The sequence below is a fragment of the Astyanax mexicanus genome, chromosome 13 (genome assembly GCF_023375975.1).
Source record: "Astyanax mexicanus isolate ESR-SI-001 chromosome 13, AstMex3_surface, whole genome shotgun sequence".
NCBI lineage: Eukaryota > Metazoa > Chordata > Actinopteri > Characiformes > Acestrorhamphidae > Astyanax > Astyanax mexicanus.
Window position 1 is genome coordinate 40,855,301 of NC_064420.1, and position 23,869 is coordinate 40,879,169.

The 23,869-nt window shown below is 38.6% G+C and overlaps 1 protein-coding gene and 1 long non-coding RNA gene across 19 annotated transcripts in view; both read left to right on the forward strand.

Moving 5' to 3' along the window:
• The window catches only part of kif1b (kinesin family member 1B), a 108,238-nt gene that overhangs the window by 74,925 nt on the left and 9,444 nt on the right, over positions 1 to 23,869 (forward strand). For 9 of the 18 annotated variants that reach the window (XM_049462816.1, XM_049462820.1, XM_049462818.1 and 6 more), the window contains 17 exons: positions 660 to 762; positions 917 to 1,065; positions 3,385 to 3,563; positions 3,892 to 4,029; positions 7,209 to 7,460; positions 10,706 to 10,824; positions 12,028 to 12,113; positions 12,482 to 12,611; positions 13,342 to 13,492; positions 13,602 to 13,692; positions 14,405 to 14,523; positions 14,871 to 14,926; positions 18,615 to 18,723; positions 18,854 to 18,920; positions 19,880 to 19,964; positions 20,086 to 20,191; positions 20,683 to 20,709. In XM_049462816.1, the coding sequence (XP_049318773.1) occupies positions 660 to 762; positions 917 to 1,065; positions 3,385 to 3,563; positions 3,892 to 4,029; positions 7,209 to 7,460; positions 10,706 to 10,824; positions 12,028 to 12,113; positions 12,482 to 12,611; positions 13,342 to 13,492; positions 13,602 to 13,692; positions 14,405 to 14,523; positions 14,871 to 14,926; positions 18,615 to 18,723; positions 18,854 to 18,920; positions 19,880 to 19,964; positions 20,086 to 20,191; positions 20,683 to 20,709 (1,967 nt within the window). The remainder of the gene's footprint in view (positions 1 to 659; positions 763 to 916; positions 1,066 to 3,384; positions 3,564 to 3,891; positions 4,030 to 7,208; positions 7,461 to 10,705; positions 10,825 to 12,027; positions 12,114 to 12,481; positions 12,612 to 13,341; positions 13,493 to 13,601; positions 13,693 to 14,404; positions 14,524 to 14,870; positions 14,927 to 18,614; positions 18,724 to 18,853; positions 18,921 to 19,879; positions 19,965 to 20,085; positions 20,192 to 20,682; positions 20,710 to 23,869) is intronic. The other 9 variants (XM_022676946.2, XM_007246807.4, XM_022676951.2 and 6 more) reach the window with 3 other exon arrangements.
• Positions 14,933 to 15,991, forward strand: LOC125780551 (uncharacterized). Its single transcript, XR_007423778.1, has 2 exons — positions 14,933 to 15,180; positions 15,730 to 15,991. It is a non-coding gene; the product is annotated as an uncharacterized LOC125780551 (long non-coding RNA).

Here is a 23,869-nt window from a genome sequence, read left to right on the forward strand (position 1 = left end):
TGATCAGACTGATCTAAAGTATTAAGGATAAAGCTAGCAGTGTATTAAAACATAAAGACCATTTCCAAGCACATGGTCTTAGCAACAACAAAAAAAAAAACATACAGCGTTTCCGTTTATATAGTATGGTATGCAGAAGTCTGCCAAATTAAACTGTTAATTGCTGCAGTGGTTTGTGCCCATATTTATTTAAAACATATATATTTCCAACAGGGTTCTCTGAAGAAGTTCATTAAGTTAATTTAAACAATTTTGTGTTCATATATCTTTTCTAACCCCAACAATATTTAAATAAATTCAATATTACTTGTTTAGTGTAACCTATTTTAGAATGTAGAGTAAAAAATTATGGTGACTGTTTACTAGGTTCATTATTTAGCATGTCCTGTTAAAAAGCAAGATTTCCACTTCTGCCCAAAAGACAGACTTTTCAAGGTCATTGCAGATGTATAGTCCCACAATGTTTGCAGATGTTATCGATAGACATGCCCCCTTAGATACTACCTAGATTAACCACCACAGTAATGTAAGAATGCAAATTTGTACAGGCGTTTAAGTCTAGAGGAGGTCTCTTCCCCTTTTTTTGCCTCCTCTACCAAGCAGTGAGTTGATGGTCCCCACCTGCTGTCCCCCTTTCCCTGCCAAACTCTCGCCCACAGGTCTATGAGAGCAAGCTTCAAGAACTGCAGAAACAGGTGGAGACTCGCTCACTGATCGCAGAAACTCCTGATGAAGAGGAGGAGGAGGAAGAAGAGGATGAAGGTAATACTCCATACTACACTTACTGTCTAGATTATTACCCTAATGACTCTGATAATAGCCTAATAGAACATTTTAGCATTTTTAAAAACCTAAACCAGAACGGCGTTCTGTCGCAGTGTGTATCTGATCTATTTGCTGCTTCTCTCTGCTGCAGTGCCATGGACTCAGCATGAGTTTGAGCTGGCTCAGTGGGCTTTCAGAAAGTGGAGGTACCATCAGTTCACCTCATTACGAGACCAGCTGTGGGGGAACGCAGTGTACCTGAAGGAGGCTAATGCTATCAGCGTGGAGCTCAAGAAGAAGGTAAAGTACAAACAGTGTGACAGTTCGGGGAACACGCTTCTCTGTGATTGAATGTTTAGCTTCTCTTGCATAATAACTGTTCCCACATTTAAATAAAAATATCTCTGAAGAAAAGAACTCTGCAAAACCTTAAGAAAAATGTTATTAAGCAAGAAGCACTGGGAAGATTCAGATGCCACTTTTTTCACTGCAGGACCAAACAGTTCTGAGCATTTCAGTATCTTTTCCACATGGACAGTTCCACATGGAACGATGTTACACTGGGGTAGCGATATTGGATCAGGTGGGTAGCCAGAGCACTACAGCCACAGGAATAATGTGGGATTAGGTTCGTAGCTGGTGTGCTAACTCTGCAGTAGCTATGCTGGACAACACCTGTAGCCGACATGCTAACCCTGTGTCAGTAATGATAGATGAAACTGTGGCTGTTGTGGAACCTCACATTTCTCCATTTTGCATGTAGTTAGTATTCTCTGTTTCACAAGGTAGCATGCTAGCTAAATGGCTAATTCTGGGAAATCAGGGCAGGAATAAGACAAGACACATAATTATTTTGAGATGCCATGCACTTCCTGATCCTATTTTAACAATGCAGCAAATGAAAAAAAGAGAACCTGCTTTAATGTGAAACTATATGATGCATTCTTAGTAACTACTCAGTCCTGCAGTGGAAAAGAAGCCCAGGTTTGTTTTGTCTAAATGCTAATTAAAATGCAAACGAGTGCTTGAAGGACGGTCCAAAGTTAATGATGTTGCCTCATCAGTATTGACTGATGTTTTGATAGTAACTTACCCTTTGGTCAAAAACAAGCCCAGCACTGAAGTTGAGCCTGTAGCTGCCCGTCTCTGATTTACTGAACCACATGGGTCTGCATACGAATTGAGTCATTAATCAATGTGTCTGGTCGTGACCGCTTGGCCGTTTTGGATGCATTTGACCCATGCATTTCTAGACCTCTGCTGATTTACTTACGGACTGCACAAGTGCAAGTTTGCTGCAGGCGGCTCTTAAGTGCTGGGAGGAAGGGCGGGCGGCCTCCTCCATTTTCTTCCTGCTTCCTTTTATTTATGTTCTTGCTTTTTCCCAGCCTCTGGGGGTGTGTAGCCTTAAAAGATCCTTGTAGTGGTGCCTTAAAGATAAAACATCAGCAGGTCAAGATTTATAATCACATTCAAGCCTGTCTATAGTCTGGAGATTTAAAGAGGCATTTTGCAAGAATGGATGTTTTGTGCTTTTGGGTTCCCCTACAGTCAGGAAGTGGAATTTGTGCTTTGAGCTACTTCTTAAGGACAGGCTTTTTTGCATTCCTGAAATATCTGAAAGATGCGGAATCAAGTAAAAGAAGCATGTGGACTCATGGAGTGGCTTTGTGAGGCGTGTAATGAAATATTCTATTTTCATTATTACAAGTCGTTGAAGCATCACAATGATTTTGTAGCTAGCTGTTATTTATTTTTTATTTTCATCCCATTTTCTCCTCGATTTACATGGCCAATTTCCCAACCAACACATTAGGACTCCCCTGTTCACTAGTGATGCCCGAACACCAGGAGGGTGAAGACTAGCACATGCCTCCTCCGATACATATGAAGTCAGCCACTGCCTCTTTTCTGCTGCTAATGCAACATTGCTGAGTAGCATTACAACGGAGGAAAAGCAATTGGCATTTTATACACCAGGGCTGCCTCTGCAGTCAGGAAGTGTGTGATTCACTTTGAGCTACTCTACACACTTTACACATGCATTTCTGGACAAACTGAGAAATGTATAACTGTCACCAACTTGAAAGAAATATGTGAACTGAGGCAGACTCTAGGTCATATGGCATTATGCTATTGTCATGATTGTTGTCTTTCCTATTTCACCAAAATTAGCTTTCTGAGCCCAGAGTATCAGCAATAGAGGTGCTGTTCTCCCAGTTACAGGCAGTGGATTATCAACCTAATTTTTAAGCTGTTATTATGATGTAAAAATGCTATATAATGTGGCGGTAAATACTTCTTAGACATGCATTCAATGTCAAGCATTCAATGTTGTATTGTGTTGTATTAGTACAGGGTAAAACATGAAATTTTAGGAGACTTTAAACAATGTTTGTACTTGTTTACATAGGAAAAGTCTATTTTTATCGAATGATTTAATTACTTCATGCACTTTCACTTCTTATCTTTCCATCTTTCTGCTGATGGTCAATTTCTACGAGGCCTGTTCAATTTCTGAGTCCTCAAAAATGAGGACATTGTTTTACAGAATATCAGATTTATCTATATTTATCTATATTGTCTCTTTCTCTCTCCCTCTTTCTTTCTTGCCACTAGGTCCAGTTCCAGTTTGTGCTGCTGACGGACACTCTGTATTCTCCACTCCCTCCGGAGCTGCTGCCTCCTGAGCCGGAGAAGGAGCGGGACTCCAGGCCTTTTCCTCGCACTGTGGTGGCTGTCGAGGTCCAGGACCTGAAGAATGGAGCCACTCACTACTGGTCCCTGGAGAAGCTTAAGTAAGCTTCAGGCTGCCAACCAGTGCCAGCCCTTTGTCATTCTGTACAGACTGCTGACAGATATCTTTTCCTTGTTGAGTTTTCACTTGGCATTCCACACTCCAGTAATTGCTCCTTTTAAACAGCCAGCAGGTCCTGTTTCAGTAGAACTGCTCCGCTGAATCGAGCTCAGAGATTATGTAATATACTTGTGAAGCTCTACTGTGCAGAGAGAGCAGAGCTTCACTGTTTCTGTTGAATAAAAATGCCAGTAATGGCCATTGTTATTCCATCGTTTCAGTGCGACTGAGCTGCTTCTTCACTGGCTCGTATTTCTTCGCTCTTTCAGGCAGAGACTGGAGCAGATGCGAGAGATGTATGACCGTGCAGGAGAAATGGCCTCCTCCAACCAGGAGGATGGGGAGGGGCCCTTGACCGGCAGTGACCCTTTCTATGATCGTTTCCACTGGTTCAAGCTAGTTGGGAGGTATGTCATGACTTCATAATTGAAGATTATTTGATTTCCAGGCCTGAAATTAAAGCTTGGATAAGACTAGGCTGCAGAATTATGTTAACACTGTTATGTAAAAATCTTAGAAAACATTCCCTACAGAGTTACACTTATAAATACTGAAATTCCCAGGATCTTAAGTGATAATGAATGTGTGTTTTGCTGTGGAAATTCAGTATTAGCCATCTTTAAAGTGTGCGGATATATCTGTGTGTGTGTGTGTGTGTGTGTGTGTGTGCATTGTGTGCGTGTGTGAGAGAATCTGTGTCAGAGTGTATTACTGCATTACTCTGATTATGAAAGCTCTCTTTAGGAATGTGTTGATGGGGGAAGGTGTGTGTGCTCATGAATAATTCATCATGTTGTTTTCCTTTAGTTCACACTCCACACTGATTCATTCCTCACCCAATTACCATATCTCATCTTAATACACATAACCCATCGCATGAGACCCATTTGTTGTTGTTGCATTTGTCATCCTGGTTTTTGTATTATTTCCTTCATTGTTTGGTTGTTTTAAGCAACAGATGCCACTTCATTTTAAACTCATTTTGTTTTTCATTGTGTTTCTGTAAGATTGTTTTGCATTTTCTCATATGTACATTTTACACGGGATGTAACAATTCAGAATTTAACATGACACACAAATGTGATGTCAGTTTGATGCTTTTCTTGTAATACAGCCAAAATAAGCAGTGGCTAAAAGTGTATTTAAAAGAGGATTACCGTATTTTTCGGACTATAAGGCGCACTTAAAAACTTTTAATTTTCACAAAAATTGACAGTGCGTCTTATAATACGGTGCGCCTTTTGTATGGATTTTACTCGTCAGGTTGTAAGGAGCAGTAAACACACACTCCGTGCAGCGTTATAGAGAGTTTCAGTGCTATACAGAGTCCAGAGCCGTGCAGCTCCGAGGCTGGAGCAGCAATAGCATTAGCTAGATGCTAACCGCTAAGCTAGCTAGCTTATTCACTGAGATCAGTATTATCTAAATTTTACTCGTCAGGTTGTAAGGAGCAGTAAACACACACTCCGTGCAGCGTTATACAGAGTTTCAGTGCTATACAGAGTCCAGAGCCGTGCAGCTCCGAGGCTGGAGCAGCAAATAGCATTAGCTAGCTTATTCACTGTTCAGAGATCAGTATTATCTAAATTTTACCCGTCAGGTGTAAGGAGCAGTAAACACACACTCCGTGCAGAGCCGTGCCGCTCCGAGGCTGGAGCAGCAATAAATAGCATTAGCTAGATGCTAACCGCTTAGCTAGCTAGCTTTTTCACTGTTCAGAGATCAGTATTTTCTAAATTTAGCACTTTTAATACTGCTGGAGCAGTATTATTAGAGTTAGATGCTAATCGCTAAGCGTTCACCGTTCAGAGGTGAGTTATCGGCCTGTAAGTCTGTGCTGCTTTGCCTGGCTAGCATTAGCTAGATGCTAAGCGCTAACTCTCTCAGAGGTGAGTTTTATCAGCCTGTAATCTGCTTGTTTACCGTGTTAAAACAAGCTACGGGGGACGAATCGCTAGCTAATATCTCACTGTCTTACCAGAACACGCAGGATTACTCAGTGTAACGCTGTCGTTTAAGTTTGGGTTAACTTTACTAGTTTAGGTGACTAGCTAGCGTGCTAGCGGATAGCTATGCTAACGCTGGTGCAGCAAGCCTTAGTGGACATCTGGAAATCTAAGCTTACTGTAAATAAACTGAAGCATGTTACTCACCCAAATAAACAGTTTTCAGGAGAGGAATCTGTGTAGATTAATATCCAGCACTCGTTTGACTTTGAAAGAGCTAGATTTATATATACTGAGACGCTCCACCGGCAAGCGACCACCCCCGGTGGGGGAAGGGAAACATGGCGCCACCCCTGTTCACTTTAATATAGGCACCCTTTCTAGTGTCACTTAACGCGCCTTATAATGCGATGCGCCCTATGTATGGAAAAATAGCAGAAAATAGGCGTTCTTTGATAGTGCGTCTTATAATACGGTGCGCCTTATAGTCCGAAAAATACGGTACACTGATTTTTGCCCAAATGTTTCTCCCAGTCAGTTACATGTGGACCTGTCAGAGTGGGTTGATGTCTATTTTTTCAGTATAAAAAACTTTTTGACTGATTTCTTTATAATGGTGGTGGCTACACAGACGTCACATTTATTAAATGGTTTTAGAAATAACATCTTTTACATTTCTTATGAAATGTTTTTAATGGTAAAATTGTGGCAGAAATATAGTTTTTAACTACATATCAGGTTTAATATCTTTTCATAATTTAAAACAATGTTTAAGGCATCAGACAGCCCATTTTTAATATTTAATGTACGTTTTTGTTTGTAAGCGAGTCTTTGTTTCATTTGAAATCTATTGACATTTTATTTAAAATCCTTAGCACTATAAGTGTGTTCCTAAAAATATTTTTTTCAGTCAAAACTCCTCACAAACAATATATCTGATATTAGACACCACGTTCATGACCGATCCCTATAATAACTTTTTGTGAAGGAGCTGTTTAAGTATTCAAAAACTTGGATTCCTTTTATTATCACTGTAAATTCTTTCTAGAATATGTCTTTTCACCTCAGAACACTCTGACTGGCTTGGATTACATTAACAGTGTGTTAGACTGTAGATAACACACCAGCCACAAGCTAATGTTAGCTAGTCTCTGTACAGTAGTGATGAACTACAATATGCTGTTTGATACAATATGATTTGTTACATCCCTAACATATGTATAGTTTTGTCCTTTATTTTTGTTTTAATTATTATTTTTATTGTTTTTTGTTTCTCCTCATTCTTATTTTGTACTTGAATTCATTTCCCATCATTGTTTATTGTGTTACTACTGATTTATTTGGTTTGTGTCTGTATTTATTTATTTATTTATTTTTTTTTTTGCTGACATTTTAACGGTTTTGTGCTGTGAACCAAAATTTTGGATTCATTTCATAATCATATCCTGAATTTGATTGATTAAGGCAGCTATTGTCTAAATATGTTAGTTTACAGTTTACAGTAATGATTGTTAGTTCAGTGCTCTGTATGTCTTTTGACTGCTCTTGCTGTAGTTTAAGGTCGTTATGTTAACTCTTTGGCTCGTGCTGGTCCCTCCTCCTCTTCGTCCTCCCTCCTTTTGGTCCTTACCCTCGTTTAGCTCTCCCATCTTCCACGGCTGTGTGAATGAGCACCTGGCTGACCGCACGCCCTCGCCCACCTTCTCCACGGCCGACTCTGACGTGACTGAGTTAGCTGACGAGCGTCAGAGCGAGATGGAGGACTTCATGGACGATGAGGCGTTTGTGGACGACACCAGTTCAGACGCCGGCACCGAGGAGGGCTCGGACATCTTCAGTGATGGCCAGGACCCCTTCTATGACCGCTCTCCGTGGTTCACTCTTGTGGGCAGGTTGGTGCTTGGGGGAGACTCTGAGAGACGGAGTGAGAGAGAGAGAGAGAGAGAGAGAAATGGCTGCTCTGCCTGATGCAGATCTAAAGTTATATCAGAATTATCTCAGATTCACCACAAGAATCAAATACACTATATTTACTGATCTGTTTTGATATTGTATTCTATTCTTTTGTTATTTAGTTTATTATGCATTGTATTTAAATCCTTAAATCCTGCATTTCTAACACACATTACTTGTTACAGTTTAGTGCATAGAGTTGTATAGAGAGAACCCAAAAACTCAAACCTCATAACCCAAAGAGAGCACAAACATCCTCACTCTTCTCTGTGCTAGGGCTAAAGTGGTGGAACTTCCACTGGGTGTCAGAACAGCAGAGTCACTTGCGGTCTTCAAACACCGACTGAAGACTTATCTTTTTAAAGAGTTCTTAAACTAATCTTAAAAAATTAAAACAGTTCTCCTAGGCTTCTAAACATTATCAAGCTTGGTGTATATTTCCATCCTAGTCTCTACAAACTAGCTGTGGATATTTTAAAGTAAACAAGAAGGCACTGTTGTAAATCACTCTGGATAAGGGCGTCTGCTAAATACTTTAAATGTAACACTGAGGAGGGAGAGCCCAGGAACAGAAAATGTCTCTTATAATATAATAATCTAAATTAGAAATTAAGATTATAAAGCTCTTAGTTTTACAGTTTTTAGTTTTTGACGCCTGTTTCAAGTTCATTTGCAACATACAGTAATTGTTAAGGTCTTTGCTGTAGATTCTAAGAGTTATAATGAATTAAACCAAATTTACACCAGAAGCAAACATGCCACGAGCCATATACTGTGCTTCTACAATGAGCAATGTAGTCTTTCATAGAAAATTAGCTGTGCTTCTGTCCAGACATTTTTCAAAAGTTATGCAATCAAATAATATTATTTATGCAAAATCTATATTTTCACTGCATACCACTACAGTTACAAAAAGGAATGTGATTGGATGCATTGTCAAAACAAGCAGAAACAATGTAACAGTCAGTTTCAGTGCTCGAGGTCTATGCCACCCCTACATATGGGGTTCAACCAAACATCTGGGAGTGCAAACACACCTGACAATTATTTTATATTGTAATATTTTTTTAATGTATTCAACATTTCAGAATGTGTAAAGCAGTGTTTGTAAAGCTGTGATAAGAGCTCCTGTAGAGCCAGTCGTTTCTGGTCACCAATCAGCCTAAAATTTGTTTTAGTTTAGGGATTATTATGAACAAATCAGCTAGCTAACACAGCAACACACAAGTAAAAGTAAAATCTGTTAATGGCTATTAAAGAAAAGCTCAAATTCAGTCTACAGAGTCTATACAAGCAACACACAGGCACACAGACAGACATTACATTTGTATTCCATTGCAAGACATACAGAAACCACTGATGTGTGTTTATGTCCATTGAGAAATAACCTGCTCAGCTGAAGGGTTCTGACATACTGCTGGAGACGCATCACTTTTAGTGTGAAATTGGCTTAAGAGGAACCTCTAACTGTGCAGGCTTATTCTATACCATATAGACACACATCCTGGTAACAGAAGGAAAGGTATTAATCCAGTATACAGTGTAGAGTCTGCTGTCTCCTCTCACTCTCTCTGTGTCTCAGATCCTGTGTCACCTCACACCATGGATGCATAGACTGCATTAACAGCTTAATGTCACTAAATGCTCTAATTGTAGTTGTTGCATTATTTGCTTTATGATTTTAACTTTGTTTAATCCTTGTTTTGTCTGTGTTGAGCGTTTTATTTGCTTTATATTTGTGTTTATTTCTTTTATTGGTGTCATTTGTCTGGTTTTATTAGAAGCTGATTTGGTCTGCTGTGGGAGAAATTTGAGGGAGGAGGGGATGGGAGGCAGACAGGGGTGGGGTGTGTGGATCAATGCGGGGACAGTGGAACGAGCTCGCCGTCCTGTTGTAAATGGACCTGCGTCACTGTGACCTCACCAGTGCTCTGCAGTGATAGCTCTCTGCCATCTTACTTCCTCCACAGGGGGGAGGAGAAAGTGTGTAGCTCCAAATTAACATCATACAACACAAAGCAGGCCCTCATTCACGTTTTGAGGAAGGTTCAAATCAGGGCTGGGCAATTTGATTTGGTTACTTTCAGTTATTTCGTTTTTCAAACTGAAGAAATTGAAATTGTATATCCTTATATATGGAACCTCCTCAAAGGCATCTCTCAAGCCGGTATTTGTAGATATATATTATAAAAATATCTATTATATTTTATTTATGAAAAGGTGAAAAAAAAAATATATATATATATTTTTTTTTTTTCACCTTTTCATAAATAAAATATAATAGATATTTTCGCACTTTGTCAAGTATAAAAGCTGCTTGTAGGGTTGAAGGGAGCTGTTGATTTAAACATGATGAATCAACCGATTAATCTTCGCTTATAAACAATTTTATCCACATTTTATTTATTATGGATATTTAAAAATATGTATATTGTAATTGCAATGTGTAAGTATTCTTAATTCCCAATGTATTTCTTTTTAAGAGTTTAATTATATAATTAAGCTATTATCATTCTATCTTTGTATTATAATGACAATAATATGATTTATTGCAGTAATTTCTGGGACAGTATATTGTCCAAGTAAAATAGTCATCTAGACAGGCTTAAATGGTTTCATACAAGTTTTATTATTCGTGCTTGGTTCTGACTTCCTTAAAAATAAAAATATGCTTCATATTTGATAGCCTTGATAGATTTGTTACTATTTTGCACATCTACCCAGCCCTAGGTCCCTCAGCAGACTGAAGCTTCTGTTATGTTTTCGAAATTTTATTTATCGATTTATTTATTTATCTTTATTTATATATTTATTGATTTTTTTAAAAGAATTTCAGCTTTTTGGGTGATTTGTAAATGCAAAAATGCTTGTAAATTGAGATCGTAAATAGTGAGTGTGATTTCAGCAGGTAGTGCATATTCTAATGAATGGTGTTTGAGTTAATCAGATGAATGGAGATTGGAGTGTAAATTGGGCTCCTGCCAGTACAGTAGAATGCTTAGATGCTCAGATCAGCTCCTGTATGTCTCATATATATATATATATATATATATATATATATATATATATATATATATATATATATATATATATATATATATATATATATATATATATATATATAAGCTGTATGTCCCTCAGCACATTCTGATGATTGCCTCTCTCTCTCTCTCTCTCTCTGCAGGGCTTTCGTGTACCTGAGCAACCTGCTGTACTCTGTGCCCCTGGTGCACCGTGTTGCTGTAGTGACGGAGAAGGGGGAGGTGCGCGGGTTCCTGCGTGTCGGGGTCCAGGCCATCGCTGGTGAGAACTGCTGTGCTTCTCACATCTCGTTCTTCTTCTCCCAGAGGAGCACACCCAGTCAGTCTATGAAACCTAGCAGCCAGCTCTGCCTATAGACACATCAGCAGTGCTGTTTACTCTCTATAGGATTAATGTTGTAATTTTAGATGAATTGCATCAGCTGCTAATCAGCTGTGCTTATTGTGATAAATAATGTAATAATTAATTGAGGTTAGTGCAGCAATATCTCAGCCATAGACATAGACATAGAAATACACTAGATTGTATATCTAGTAGTGAAATTTTGATGTTCTTGACTGTATGACCAGTAATGCTGCACAATGTTCACATGCACAATAGTCACAGGACACTCAATGTTAGATTATTTATATTTTTTCTGTTTAATACAAAAGGAAAAGTCACACTGTTTTACTTATCCATACATTTTTTTTATTCCAGTCTTGGAAAATTGAGTGCATAATTAAACTGGTGAAATCCATATATTTTAAATTGATGTGTTAAATAGCACAGACTAAAGATCCAATAACATGCAGCCCTGCTGACTATTCACATGAAATTAACAAACAAACAAAAGAAAACAAGGATACAATCAATAATAAATGTAGACTAAAAAGAAAATAATCAATTAAAATATTGCAGTGAAATATTTTGCCATATTATCTGCCTCTAAACACAATAGACATTGTAAAAGTGGACTATAAGGAGGTGTGATATCTGCCCATATCATATCTTATCAACTGATAATATCTTTAAAAACATGATTAAATAGATGGCTAATACAAAGAAGGATTGAGCATGGCTGTTTTAAACCACAATTGGGTAATGCACTCTTAACAGTTACTGAACTCGTAATAGATGCTTTTTTTTCTTTCTTTTTTTTTCTGTAGTTATATTTAAGATGTATTTAGTCAGTATTCAGTACTAGAGCATTCCTAGTCTTGTTGTAATAACTTATAGGGTAAACTTCTTCAGTGGTTCCTAATCCTGGGCCTGAAGGACCCCCTACCATACATTAAAAAATGTGCAGGGCATGGGTTCTCCAGGGCCGGAACTGAGAAACTAGATCTACTTTCTATCATAATATTTTATTATAATACTGAATTTTGTGTTGCTAAGTTGTTTTGCATCTCAATGCTTTATTGCTTTAGTGGTCAACAGAAGCTTCTCTGCTTTTTCTTACCTGATGGTCTTGTTCTGTTTCAGCTGATGAAGAGGCTCCTGATTATGGCTCTGGTGTGCGTCAGTCTGGAACTGCCAAGATCTCCTTTGATGATGAATATTTCAAAAAGGTAAATTCAGAGGGAGTCTACATTAAACTGCACACCAGCTTTACAATATATCTGTAGTATTCTTCTTCTTTTTTTTTTTTTTTGGTTTTCATTTTACTGAAATTGGTAAGCTAATGTAAGTGAGGGCCTGGGAGCTTAGAAGCCTGAGAGACTGTGCAGTAATATGCATGAGTGTTAAATTCTCTTTAAATACCCAGCAAAGGCTCTTTGCCTTGGGACTAGCAAAATTCAATTATGCAGCAGCTTTGGATTTAATAGAACAAACAGGGCTTGGCATTTCTATTAGTGGGTGAGATGTTTCAATCATGGCTTGGTTTTATTTGGTGAGGTGATTTACTGAGTTTGACTCTTTTCTCCTCTGTGTTCAGAGTGATTTCTCGTCCGTGGCTATGACCCGATCCGGCCTCTCTTTGGAGGAGCTGCGTATTGTTGAAGGCCAAGGGCAGAGTTCAGAGGTCATCACCCCTTCGGAGGAGATGAACAGAATAAATGAAATGGGTAAGAAAAGAGGAGACTGGAGGACAGCTGGTGACCCTGCGTGGCATGCAGCTGGCGTGTGTGCAGACATCCGCTCAGCGTGAAATGTGGGCAGATGTTCTTACTGAAGCCCCTCAGTGTTTATGGTGAAGCTTAGTATCTTCTAATGGGCTTAGAGAGGATTTGGTGTGGAACGTTCCAGAGAAACGCACTCACAGAAACATCAATAACTTCAGAATGTTGACTCATTTTGTTTTCTAATTATTGGGCATTGTTTTTATAGAGGTAGACAGACAGGCAGACAGACAGATTTATAGACAGGCAAACAGATTTATAGATAGAAAGACACAATAAACAGACATATAGATGGACAGACAGAGAGGTGTGTGTGTATATATATAAATAGACAAATAGGGATGGATAGATAAACCTACAGATACAGACAGACAGACAGGGATAAATAGATAGATAGGTAGATAGGTAGATAGGTAGATAGGTAGATAGATAGGTAGATAGGTAGATAGATAGACAGGGATGGATGCATAGATGTACAGATATGCATAGACAGGGAGTGACAGATAAACAGATGGGGATATATGGACAAACAGACAGGTAAAGACAGAAACAGACACAGACGAACAGGGATAGACTGATATATTTACTGTTTGTGTGCTCTCCTCTTACAGTAGTCTATGAAGAGTATATTTATTATATCTGTGAGATCTGTAGCTTTGTGTATTTTGTGTCTCAGATCTGAAGCTCGGGAACGTGGATACTAAGCTGGGACTATCAGAAGGTCTGGCTGGCCAGCTGGAGGTGGGCAGTATCTTTACCTTCCGCGTCACGGTGCTGCAGGCCAATGGCATCCTGCCAGAGTACGCAGACATCTTTTGCCAATTCAAGTGAGTCAGCTGTCTCCATGGAAACATCTCTTTCTGTCAAAATGATCTAAAAACACACACACACACAGTCATGCTTCACTCTGTAATCCTGTAACCTTGTCGTCAACAGCTTCCTCCATCGTCATGATGAGGCTTTCAGCACAGAGCCGCTGAAGAACACAGGCAAAGGCACCCCGCTGGGATTCTACCATGTGCAGAATGTGAGTGCTTACGGTTAAAAGTCTGAGGAGATATTATGAGAGCCGGTTCACAAATAAACACCTTTGTTACACCAGACATGTAAAGATTATTTTACTATCTAATTAAAACCGGGTTCAGTTCCTCACTTAGACATACATGCAAAGCACCAACAGAAGCGCTACATTTACACAGCAAATCAAGTAGACCAATTTTATTAGTCTTATCTTATTAATATAACATATATCCAACAATCATTTGAAAAGCTAACACTCTTAAACTAAAGTGCATGCACAAAAAAGCGGGACTTCATGTGAAGTTTTGGTTTCGTCTTTGCCAGAATCACAGAAACTGTAATGGAGTTTCAGTGGTTGCAATCTGCACCTATATCTAAGAATTCATTTGAGCTTACTGTAAAAAAGGCCACTTTATGATTTTGGTTTGCATCCTTGGTTTCTTTAAACTTTGATTTTCCAGTTTATGTTCCTTTGAAACTGCGAGGCTCGTCATCCCATGGTCATGTTCAATAATTTTTTATGCCACACATCGCACCTGTGTTAAAAATAGATGAAAAAGATTTGAATTTGCTGTGTGATCATAATTTCCTGACTCTAAATTTGTATATTTATATAACCTGGTTAAGTGTCTGAATAAGTGTAAGTGAAAATGTCATAGGTGTAAAATGATTTTATGTATATATGGCTATAAATAAATGTGGTCTTTTTTTGAATGCAGATTTCTGTGGAAGTCACAGAGTCCTTTATCGAGTACATCAAGTCCAAGCCCATTGTGTTTGAAGTGTTTGGACATTACCAGCAGCATCCGCTGCATCATCATGGACAGGATGCGGTCAGGTACGGCTACACCAGTCATTTAAAACGACACACGAATCAATATATTCATAACACATTGGATTCTTTCAATCACCATATTCCAGATATAAGATCCCTCATTCATTACTTGCTGGGGTTTCATTGTCCTGCTCTCACCCTGTATACATACAACACTACTGCAAAGTTTTTAGACATCTAAAATCTCCTTATTTTATTTTTTACTGTATTTATGTTTACTTTCATCTGTTCAGTATATGTAGTGTTTACACTTTACAAATTGCTTTGATCATTTTCACAGAACTGTGTTTAAATAGATGTATTGTTTTATCATTAATGATTAATCCCTTTCCCTCTTCTATATTTTCCAGCCTTCCTCAACCTTCTAAGAAATACTACCCTCCACCCATGCCTCTGTCCAAACCAGGTATGTCTGCATGCTTCAGTACAGTTATTTGCAGTCATAGAAGACACGTCTGTTATCTTTAAAAATGTTTTTAAAAAATCTCACTAATAGTTTGTAGCGTTTTTGAGCAAAAAACATGATTTATCAGCCTGTCCTGGCTACTGCACTTGTGCAGATCTCCACATTGCGGTAGCTTCCTTAGTTGCGCAACGATATTATTGACCCTTCTCAGCTTTTGGCTCAGCCAACAAGCTGATTGGCTCTTTTATTTAAAGGTCACCTTCCGCGAAAATCCGATTTTTCTTGTTTTTTGTGGAATACAGTAGGTCTCTCCGAGTTATTAAACTGTTTTGCAGCCCCCATTGTCTGCAGGAGCTAAGCAAAGAAATCCCTCCTCCCCCCCTCCGAAAAACGGGTGAATTTTGAATTATCTTTCTGCCTACGTAGGCAGAAACTCACAGACCAGCCCACCTTGGCTCGAGAAACTCCCAGAAGCGGAGCTGAAGCGACGCAACATCACCGCTCATCAGTTAGGAGGTGGGAGGCAGTGAGCGGCAGAGCGGTGGAGGGGCGTCGCAGTGCTCCTAGCCAATCAGAGGAGAGATATTTGCATTCTGTTTGCATGTATGAATATTCATGAGCAAAGCTGGAATCCGGTCATTTTGGACACACCCCTAAAACAGTCCATTAAAAAAGAGCTACACAGAGACACCTGAGCACTTTTTTTTTTTACAAAAACGGCTCACATGTCATTCATTCATACTAGAGACCACAACTAGACATTTTAAAATGAAAGAAAAAACGACGGAAGGTGACCTTTAAAGAGCAGGACTTTTTCTTTAAACCATGTCTTTCCATGATCATCTCTAACCATGAATAAAACCACTTACAGATGATTAGAGATTGTCTATGTGACAATCAGTGCCACAGTACGGATATGGATACATACAATCATAATGTCTTTTTGGGAACCTTAAATATCCATTATAGCGCTGTTGTATTCTATTGGTTTCTAAGCTCTGCTCTCTTTTGACATGTGCATCAGTTAAAAAAAAAGTACATGAACCTTTTTTTTTTTTTTTTTTTAAAGAAAGACAGGTTGGTGTAAAATACGCTACACTCAGCTACATCTGTCCTGCCTGCTGGTGTCAGAGAGAAACAAATCTCTTTTGTGACCAGAAAATAAAGCAAGGGGCTGCAGCCTTGACGTGTCATCAGTCTGTGCAGTGTATTGATCTGTAGCTATGAGCTGTGCGCTTCCTATACAGCTGGATTTAGTGCTGTACAAATATGTCAGCGGCCCAGTGTGAATATGAGTAATGGGGTAAAGCTCTGAAGCTGTAGGCTGTATGTATAGATCTGAGTCACTAGGGCTGAGTATGGGCAAGATCTTGGCTGTTAGATTCTTATCATGATATATGATATGGGTTAAAATACAATATAGCCTATTTTTTTACACTTGTATGTTATTCTTTTGCCTTTTCATTTTATGTTCTGTCAAATAACCCCTTTCTTTCATGCTTCTTCATTAAGATTTTCCTTCTTTCTTTTTCTTCCTCCTCGTTTCTCATTTGCATCCCATTTAAACTTTGCATCTACTCCACACTCGTGTGTCATGGCAGACCATGCCCGTAAAATAGAGCTTATCAGGTATCTGATGAGCGGTTATGTGCATGGTCAGGTGTTGGACACACTGTCTGAGCACGCCAACGCGCTGGCTTCCACGGCTGTGGCCACCATGGAGGACGGGGCCGACCAGCTCTCTCACTTCCCCTTCCTGCCTGTGCCAAATGGCCCCGCCCTTACTGTGCCCAAACACCACGGTTGGTACACAGTCTGGTCTAGACCGGAAGCGAGCAGTGTAATTTAGTGAGCTTGTGGGCTGTGCCGAATGTTAAAGTGAAAGTTTGGATTAAAAGAAAAACGATCTGCATAATCCTAAGAAGCAACATTTGTATGGTATGGAAATTGGTTATCATACCGTGTACATTTGCTTAAGATTAATAATTGGAAAAATGTAACCAAACAGAGATTCTGACCAATTTGTTACTACTTTCAGAGAAAAAACAATCCATCATTCAATTGAGAAATGTGCAGATAAATCCTTCATCATTAATTAATAAACTGTAAAAAGCTTTTGGGGCTAACCGCAAATCTAGTTAAAGTGAAATTAGGTTTAAAAGTCAGTGAAACATTTTAGTAGCCTACATTTTTGGTAGCCTACATTTTTGGTAGCCTACATTTTTGGTAGCCCACGTTTACAGAACCAAAAGCTATAATGCTCAGAAAACACAAATCTTTAGCTTGGAAGAACTTAATAAATGTCTAAATAATGATCACTTGATGTAAACGTCTGTTTTTACCTAGTTCTTTATGAGGTGGATTTAAATAACCATTTGAGTTACTTTACTTTTACTTCACTTTTTTATTTTTAGCCAAACTATCACTTTAATGTGCTTTGTGAGTGTAGTGTGTACCTGTAGTATTCTATAGCAGAGTATTGGAAGACTTAGATTGGATCCTCCTCCTGATCCTCCTCGTGACCAGCTCTGTGCCACACCCTCTCCATCCATACATCCATCCATCCATTCCCTCAGTGTCGGGTGGAACAGTGTCTCTGCAGTAGAGAGTTCCCATGGGTATTATTAGGGCTTACCATCAGCAGTGAGAGTGAGCGAGATGAAAGCCAGCGTGTAATCCTGAAGGAACACGTTATGCAGCTGAATGTGAGCTCCTCTCTCAGATCCAGTGGCTTTTCTTGTGTTATCCCGCCCTTCAGCTCCCTCCCCAGGCTGTCAGTCTCAGACAGCAGTGGCGGCTGCTTTTGTGCCTCTGTAGTGTCGTAGTGCAGGTCTGATGCTGAATTGCTTTAAGTGCTTTAAATTGTTTGTCTTTTGTTTAACTGCCAAAGCAGCATCAATACAGCAGACTTTCCCTCTTCTAATCACGTGTAGTGTTCCTCTACTGGGAGCCGAGCAGTGTTTTTCCTGTCTCCCAGTCTTTTACACATTACTACTCTACTATACTCTTCAGGTCAAAGGAAAAGAGGAGGAGGTGTGTTCTTCTGAAAAGGGCTCATAGGACTGCAGTGATCTTGTAGAGTGATATCTAATAATCTAATGAGATCTGACATCTGTCTTTGACATCTGTGAATATAGTTTAAATCTATTTATCAGGGAAGTGACTGTGTTTTGCCCTTTATATTAAATAACCATAAATACAGTAGTAAGAGTTTTGGTCGCACCTGTGTTTCCAAGATAGCAATGAACATCTGTTAACTGTCAGACTGTTGACTAGGTTGTATTCGGTCAGTGGTGCACATGTGTTTTTCATTGCCAAGGGAGCAATACTCCAGAAATTCACCTGAACACACCTCATTTCCAGACCATAACGCCCATCAGCGTATATATATATATATATATATATATATATATATATATATATATATATATATATATATATATATATATATATATATATATATATATATATATATTCACAAGCGCCTGTGCTATCACAATGTGCCTTGTGCGGGGTGTAATATAGGAGATAAAAAGAAATAAAAAACATGCAATTAATATTTATATACAAGTTTGGAAATGGTTACACAGATAATCACAGAGTACTGGGTGTCTGCCCACAGTAGGAGCAATTGCAGGAGCAAATTCTGTGCATTTGAGATTTTGAATGTAATTCCTCTTTCCTGCAGTGCCAGCCACCAAGTTGAACACAATCAGCAAGTCAAACCTGGGCCAGTGTGTGAGCAAGTATGACCTGCTGGCCTGGTTTGAGATCAGTGAGCTGGAGCCAACTGGAGAGTGAGTACATCTGATTATAGCCTTTAATTCTCTAAACCAGCTGTTATCATGTCTGAAAACATCCATCTTCGGGTTGTTGTTTTTTTTTTTCTTTGTGTCGTGTTCATTGTTGCTGTTTTTCGTTCTGCAGGTATATCCCAGCTGTAGTGGACCACACTGGAGGACTGCCCTGCCATGGCACATACCTACTGCATCAGGTAAGAACGAATGGGCCAGTGAAGCTATGCTGCTTTTTGGTGATTTAATTCTTTTTTTTTTGTCTTCATTTCTACCCAAAGTGATTTGTTATTCAGTATTTTCCTGAAGTGCCTGAAGCTATGACCCAAACGTACTCCTATAGTTTGAGAGAGACGTAATAAGTATTATTGAGAATACTGAGTCTTAACAAATTGGAACAATATGTTTAGCTACAGTACAGCACATACACTATATGGCCACATGTTTGTGGAGACACCTTCTAATGAAAGCTCTCAGATACTTTAAGTTGCATCTGTTGCAAAAACAGTGCAAAAACCCGCAGACAGCTTGTCTAATATCTCTAGAGAAGTTTGTTTTTTAAATAAGGAATCTCTGGAGCAGGTAAACACGAATCAGTTGGCACCATGACTAATTTCTTTTCTGCAATGATTATCATTGTCTTAGAAGACAGTAACAAAGAAAATATAATTTATTATTCTACTTAAATAAGTTTTTGTGTATCTTTCTACTATTTCAGTTTTTTGATTACTTTTTACATTATTTGGCTGCATTTACAATTTTAACATCTAATTTTCACTCCATTATTGTAAATCTGTTGTTCCTTTTTGCTTGTGAGGGCTTCTGTGATTGGCTTCAGTCAAAAACGACTGAAATCTTCCACCCTTTGCTTACGCCCACTGATTCTTTGACCTGCACTAGCGGGATTGCGATCTCTGGTGTTTAGACAATGCAACTGAATAACATTTCATAAACAGAACATGTAATCGTATTTTCCCACGATGCACACGTCACATTTTTCATCGCGATTGTCGCATCATGCAACAGTGTTTTATTAGACTTCTACCACCGGCCAACAAGCTCTTCATTGTAACTGTAGCTGGGATAGGCTGGTTTTATGTGATGCTGGATGCTGATACTGTTTTAAGATGCTAATGTTTCTGCATCTTTTTCCCCTCAGGGCATCCAGCGCAGGATCACAGTCACGCTCATCCACGAGAAGGGCAGTGAGCTGCACTGGAAGGATGTTAGGGAGCTGGTGGTTGGTGAGTTCTTCACACAGTGCAGTGTATATATATATATATATATATATATATATAAGTGATTTTGTACTGCTGTGAATATTTTCAGTAATGGCGACCGCTGCTGCTGCTGTTTTTTCTTCAGGTCGGATCAGGAACAAGCCGGAAGTAGACGACACAGCCGCAGATGCAGTGCTCTCTCTCAACATCATCTCAGCCAAAAACATGAAGTCCTCACACAACACCAACAGGTAATCTAAAACACAGCCCTGTCCACTCGCCAGATTCATCACACAGGCTCATTCAAAAGGGGGTGAAATAATGTCATACCAGGCTTCAGCCCTGAGCCAGGCTCATTTATACCGGCATTTCTGCTGCTGATCAGATTGTAGGGAACATGATGTACGTTACTTGTCTGCCCCTATTTCCTCACTGTGTGTAAAATGAGTCATGACAACAGAGCTGTGTTCATGCAGAACAAGGGAGACACCTGCTGGTAAAAAGAGAAATAGCAGATTAGAAAATGAGCTCCATTTCATGATTACTTTCCTGTGTTTTGGGTTTGATTGCTTGCTTATGTGTTTTTCATTTGCCTAAATGTTTATTTCTGATGTTGATTCAGTTTTCATACTTTATTTGCACATCTCCTCCTATCTCTGCACATTTTCCTCACACTCTCTGCTTCTTTTTGTCTTTTTTGTTCTTTTCTTGCTGCTGCGGCCGGATTCTTGGTTTTTTACAGGCTGTGTATTGATAACGATATCCCTAGGTATCAGCATCACAAACATAAAGCGCTTTCTCTGCAAAGGGCTTTATGAAGCTTGTTTTTTTTTTTTTAAAGTCATAATTAGATGTCAGACATTTAGCTGCAATTTAGTAGCCATCAGTAGTGATATGTAGTGTGTGTGGTATGTGTCATTGCCATCCCTACTTTAAGCTGGATAGTATTATTGTTTTTTGTTCTTTCTAACATTAAAAAAAAGGTTGGCCATTTTTTCATTTTTTTATTATACTGTTCATGTAAGCACCCCTATAAGTATAGTAATATACTGCTTGACTGAAATTTACAAGGAACCCTATTCACTGTGGACCTTTTGCTTTGTAAATGCAAAAAAAAAAACACCATATACACTATTTGGACAAATGTGTTGGGACACCTGCTTAATTAAGGTATTAAGAGTTTAACTATTGTCCAGGAAAAGCTTTCTACTTCATTTTGGAGAATTGTTTTAAAGACAAGGTAAATGAGGTCAAGTTGTTGGATGAGCACTATCATTCCAAATAACATGGATTCACTGCTCCACAGCTTGTTGCTATGGGGCTTTATATCCCTTTAGAGTATTGGGTATCAAGCATTAGGTACCAAGTTTAGGTTCAAAAAACTACTTTTTTTTAAGTTTATTAGCCCTAATAAACTTAATAAAGTCCTAATCTTTTGGCAGTTTTTCTATAGAGGGGCTAAATAAGCCGTTTCAGCAATGGTTGCAACTTTTAAAGTAAATGAATGCTTTTATTAGTTGGGTGTACACAACGTATTTGGTTATATAGTGTGTTTTTGTGTTTTAAAAAGGATGAGAGCTCTCTTCCATCCTGACAGCCTCAATATGTCTTCTAGATTTATCATTTAATTAGGAGAAACTGTTTGTCTGCTAAACTTGATTAATAATGTCAGACATTGAATCTCACAATACCTTCGATGTTCTAGCTATACAGGTGTTAGGAGGGTGAGAGTGAGTGACTGCAGAAGTGAGTCCGGCTGACAAACATAAGCCTGTAGATGAGTCACCTGCATCCATTACACACACACACACACACCTCTCCATGTACCTGCTCAGACTGAGCCTGTCTGCTGCTGCACCCAGAGCAAACGGCACAACTAAACACAACACGGCATAGGTCACTACACACGATGCTTATAGGTGATATATTACCATAAACATTTAGATTATTTAGTTATTTAGATATACTTGCATTAAAAATAGCGGATCTTGATTACGTGTATGGTTTGAAAACAAAATAACTAACACACCTTCATAAGTACAACCTTTTCACAAATTTACACAGTATAGTTCAAAAGGTTACTGTAGAATGCCTTTATTTAGGATTTTAATTTATTTTTGCAAATGAACAGTAAATATATAGATTTTTTTTGGGCCGTCTATCACTTTTTTTTTTTTTCAGAGCACTTATAAAAAAAAAACCAATAATAGACTTTTTAAGTTTTACTTTTATTTATTTTTTGTTCTTTTATTGTCCAATATCTTCAGGACGCCATTTAGCGGTGTTAGCTACCTTTTAGCCATCTTAGGCACTACACTATTCATTCTTGCACCAAGGAGCCTTAAACAACATTGTTGTGGCCTAGCATTAGCTTTTTCAAGCATTGCCAAATAACTATCTGTACTTGATCTTTTAGAATTAGCTAAATCAGCTAGAATTAGCTTTTATCCTTTTTGCCTTATGTCTGTTAACAGATTTCAACCTTTTATTGCTGGAGTATACACTAAACAAATGTATCTGTGTTGCAGTTGGAGCTCATTCTTTTACACAGGATATTTTAGCATCTTGTTTAACAATGAAGAGCATCTCCTATTCTCTGAGGTTGACTGGCGTAGAGTAGGTAGTAGGTGTAGCACCTCAGGCTAAAGTGTATACATTAGCACAGTGGATGGCAGTGACACATTTCCATTGCTTTGTCAGTGACCAGCTGTCTTTGTGTGCTCTGTGCTTGGGGCATTCAATCCTGCTAATAGTAGCAGACTTGTAGTAGAACTACCTTACATACCCTGCAGATTTGCTAGTTGGCAACACGTTGCATAAATATGTGCAAACTTATCGTTGCGTTACCTCAGCCACAAATGAAGAAAGAATCTGAAAGTTGACAAAGATTTAACCTTGTTCCTTTTTCTAATCACACATCCCACTTTCAACTAAAGTCACCCATGTGAAGTAGCAAATGGCATTCATGTTTAATCAGAGTTGCCTATGTTTAGGTACATATGCATAGTACTTGTATTTGCTATTTTATATACATATATTTTATATACATATTCAACAGGTGCATCAGATGGTTCCTTGAGCAATGCAATAGAATCATGGTCATCAAATCAAAATGAAAGTTCCCAGTGCTGCACTTTTTTAATCACTGGAAATTAAGAGAACAGCTGAAATAATTATTTGGCCAAGTAGTGTCACACCTCCCAAGTATCACAAAGTTCAGGAAAAGAAAAAGGTACTTTTCCAGGTCCAGGTATAAAGTCCAGGTACAGGAACTGTATTCAAATTCCAGATATAATATCCATGTACAGAAACTGGATTTTTGGTTTAGATAAAAAGTCCAGAAGAAGAACTTTTGGTTCCATGAAGAACCATATTTGTTATCAAGATTATAGAAGCAAACTTTCACTTAGGGTAAACCATCTTTATCTGTTTATAGGTTCTTCACACTCTAAATAGAATTGATCACTTTTTCTAAAAGCTTTCTAACTGAAAGCGTACATACATTTTACACATTTTTTTCCTATTCCAAATATGGCTCTTTATGTGATGAAAATGGTTCATCCCTCAAAGAACCATCAGAAGCCCTGTTATTTTTAAATATGTAGGGTCACAACCTATACCCTGTATATAAGAGGAACTGGACCTTTATGTGGACATCGTTGTCCATTTACATAGTTTTTTGGATGGTGGAACGTTCTCAGTACAGTAATCAGCATGATAATGGTGACGTGTTAAGTGCGTGTGGTGCTGGTACAAGTGTGTGTATCAGGCGCTGCTGTGTTCCTGACATTTTCAAATATGTCAGTGTCAATTTCTGAGTTGAGAATAGACCACCAGCCAAAAATAACCCAATCTGCAATGGACCTGCTGTTTAAAACAAACTTCTAATGAAGCAACAGAGAATAAAAGACATGGACACTGTGCATTCA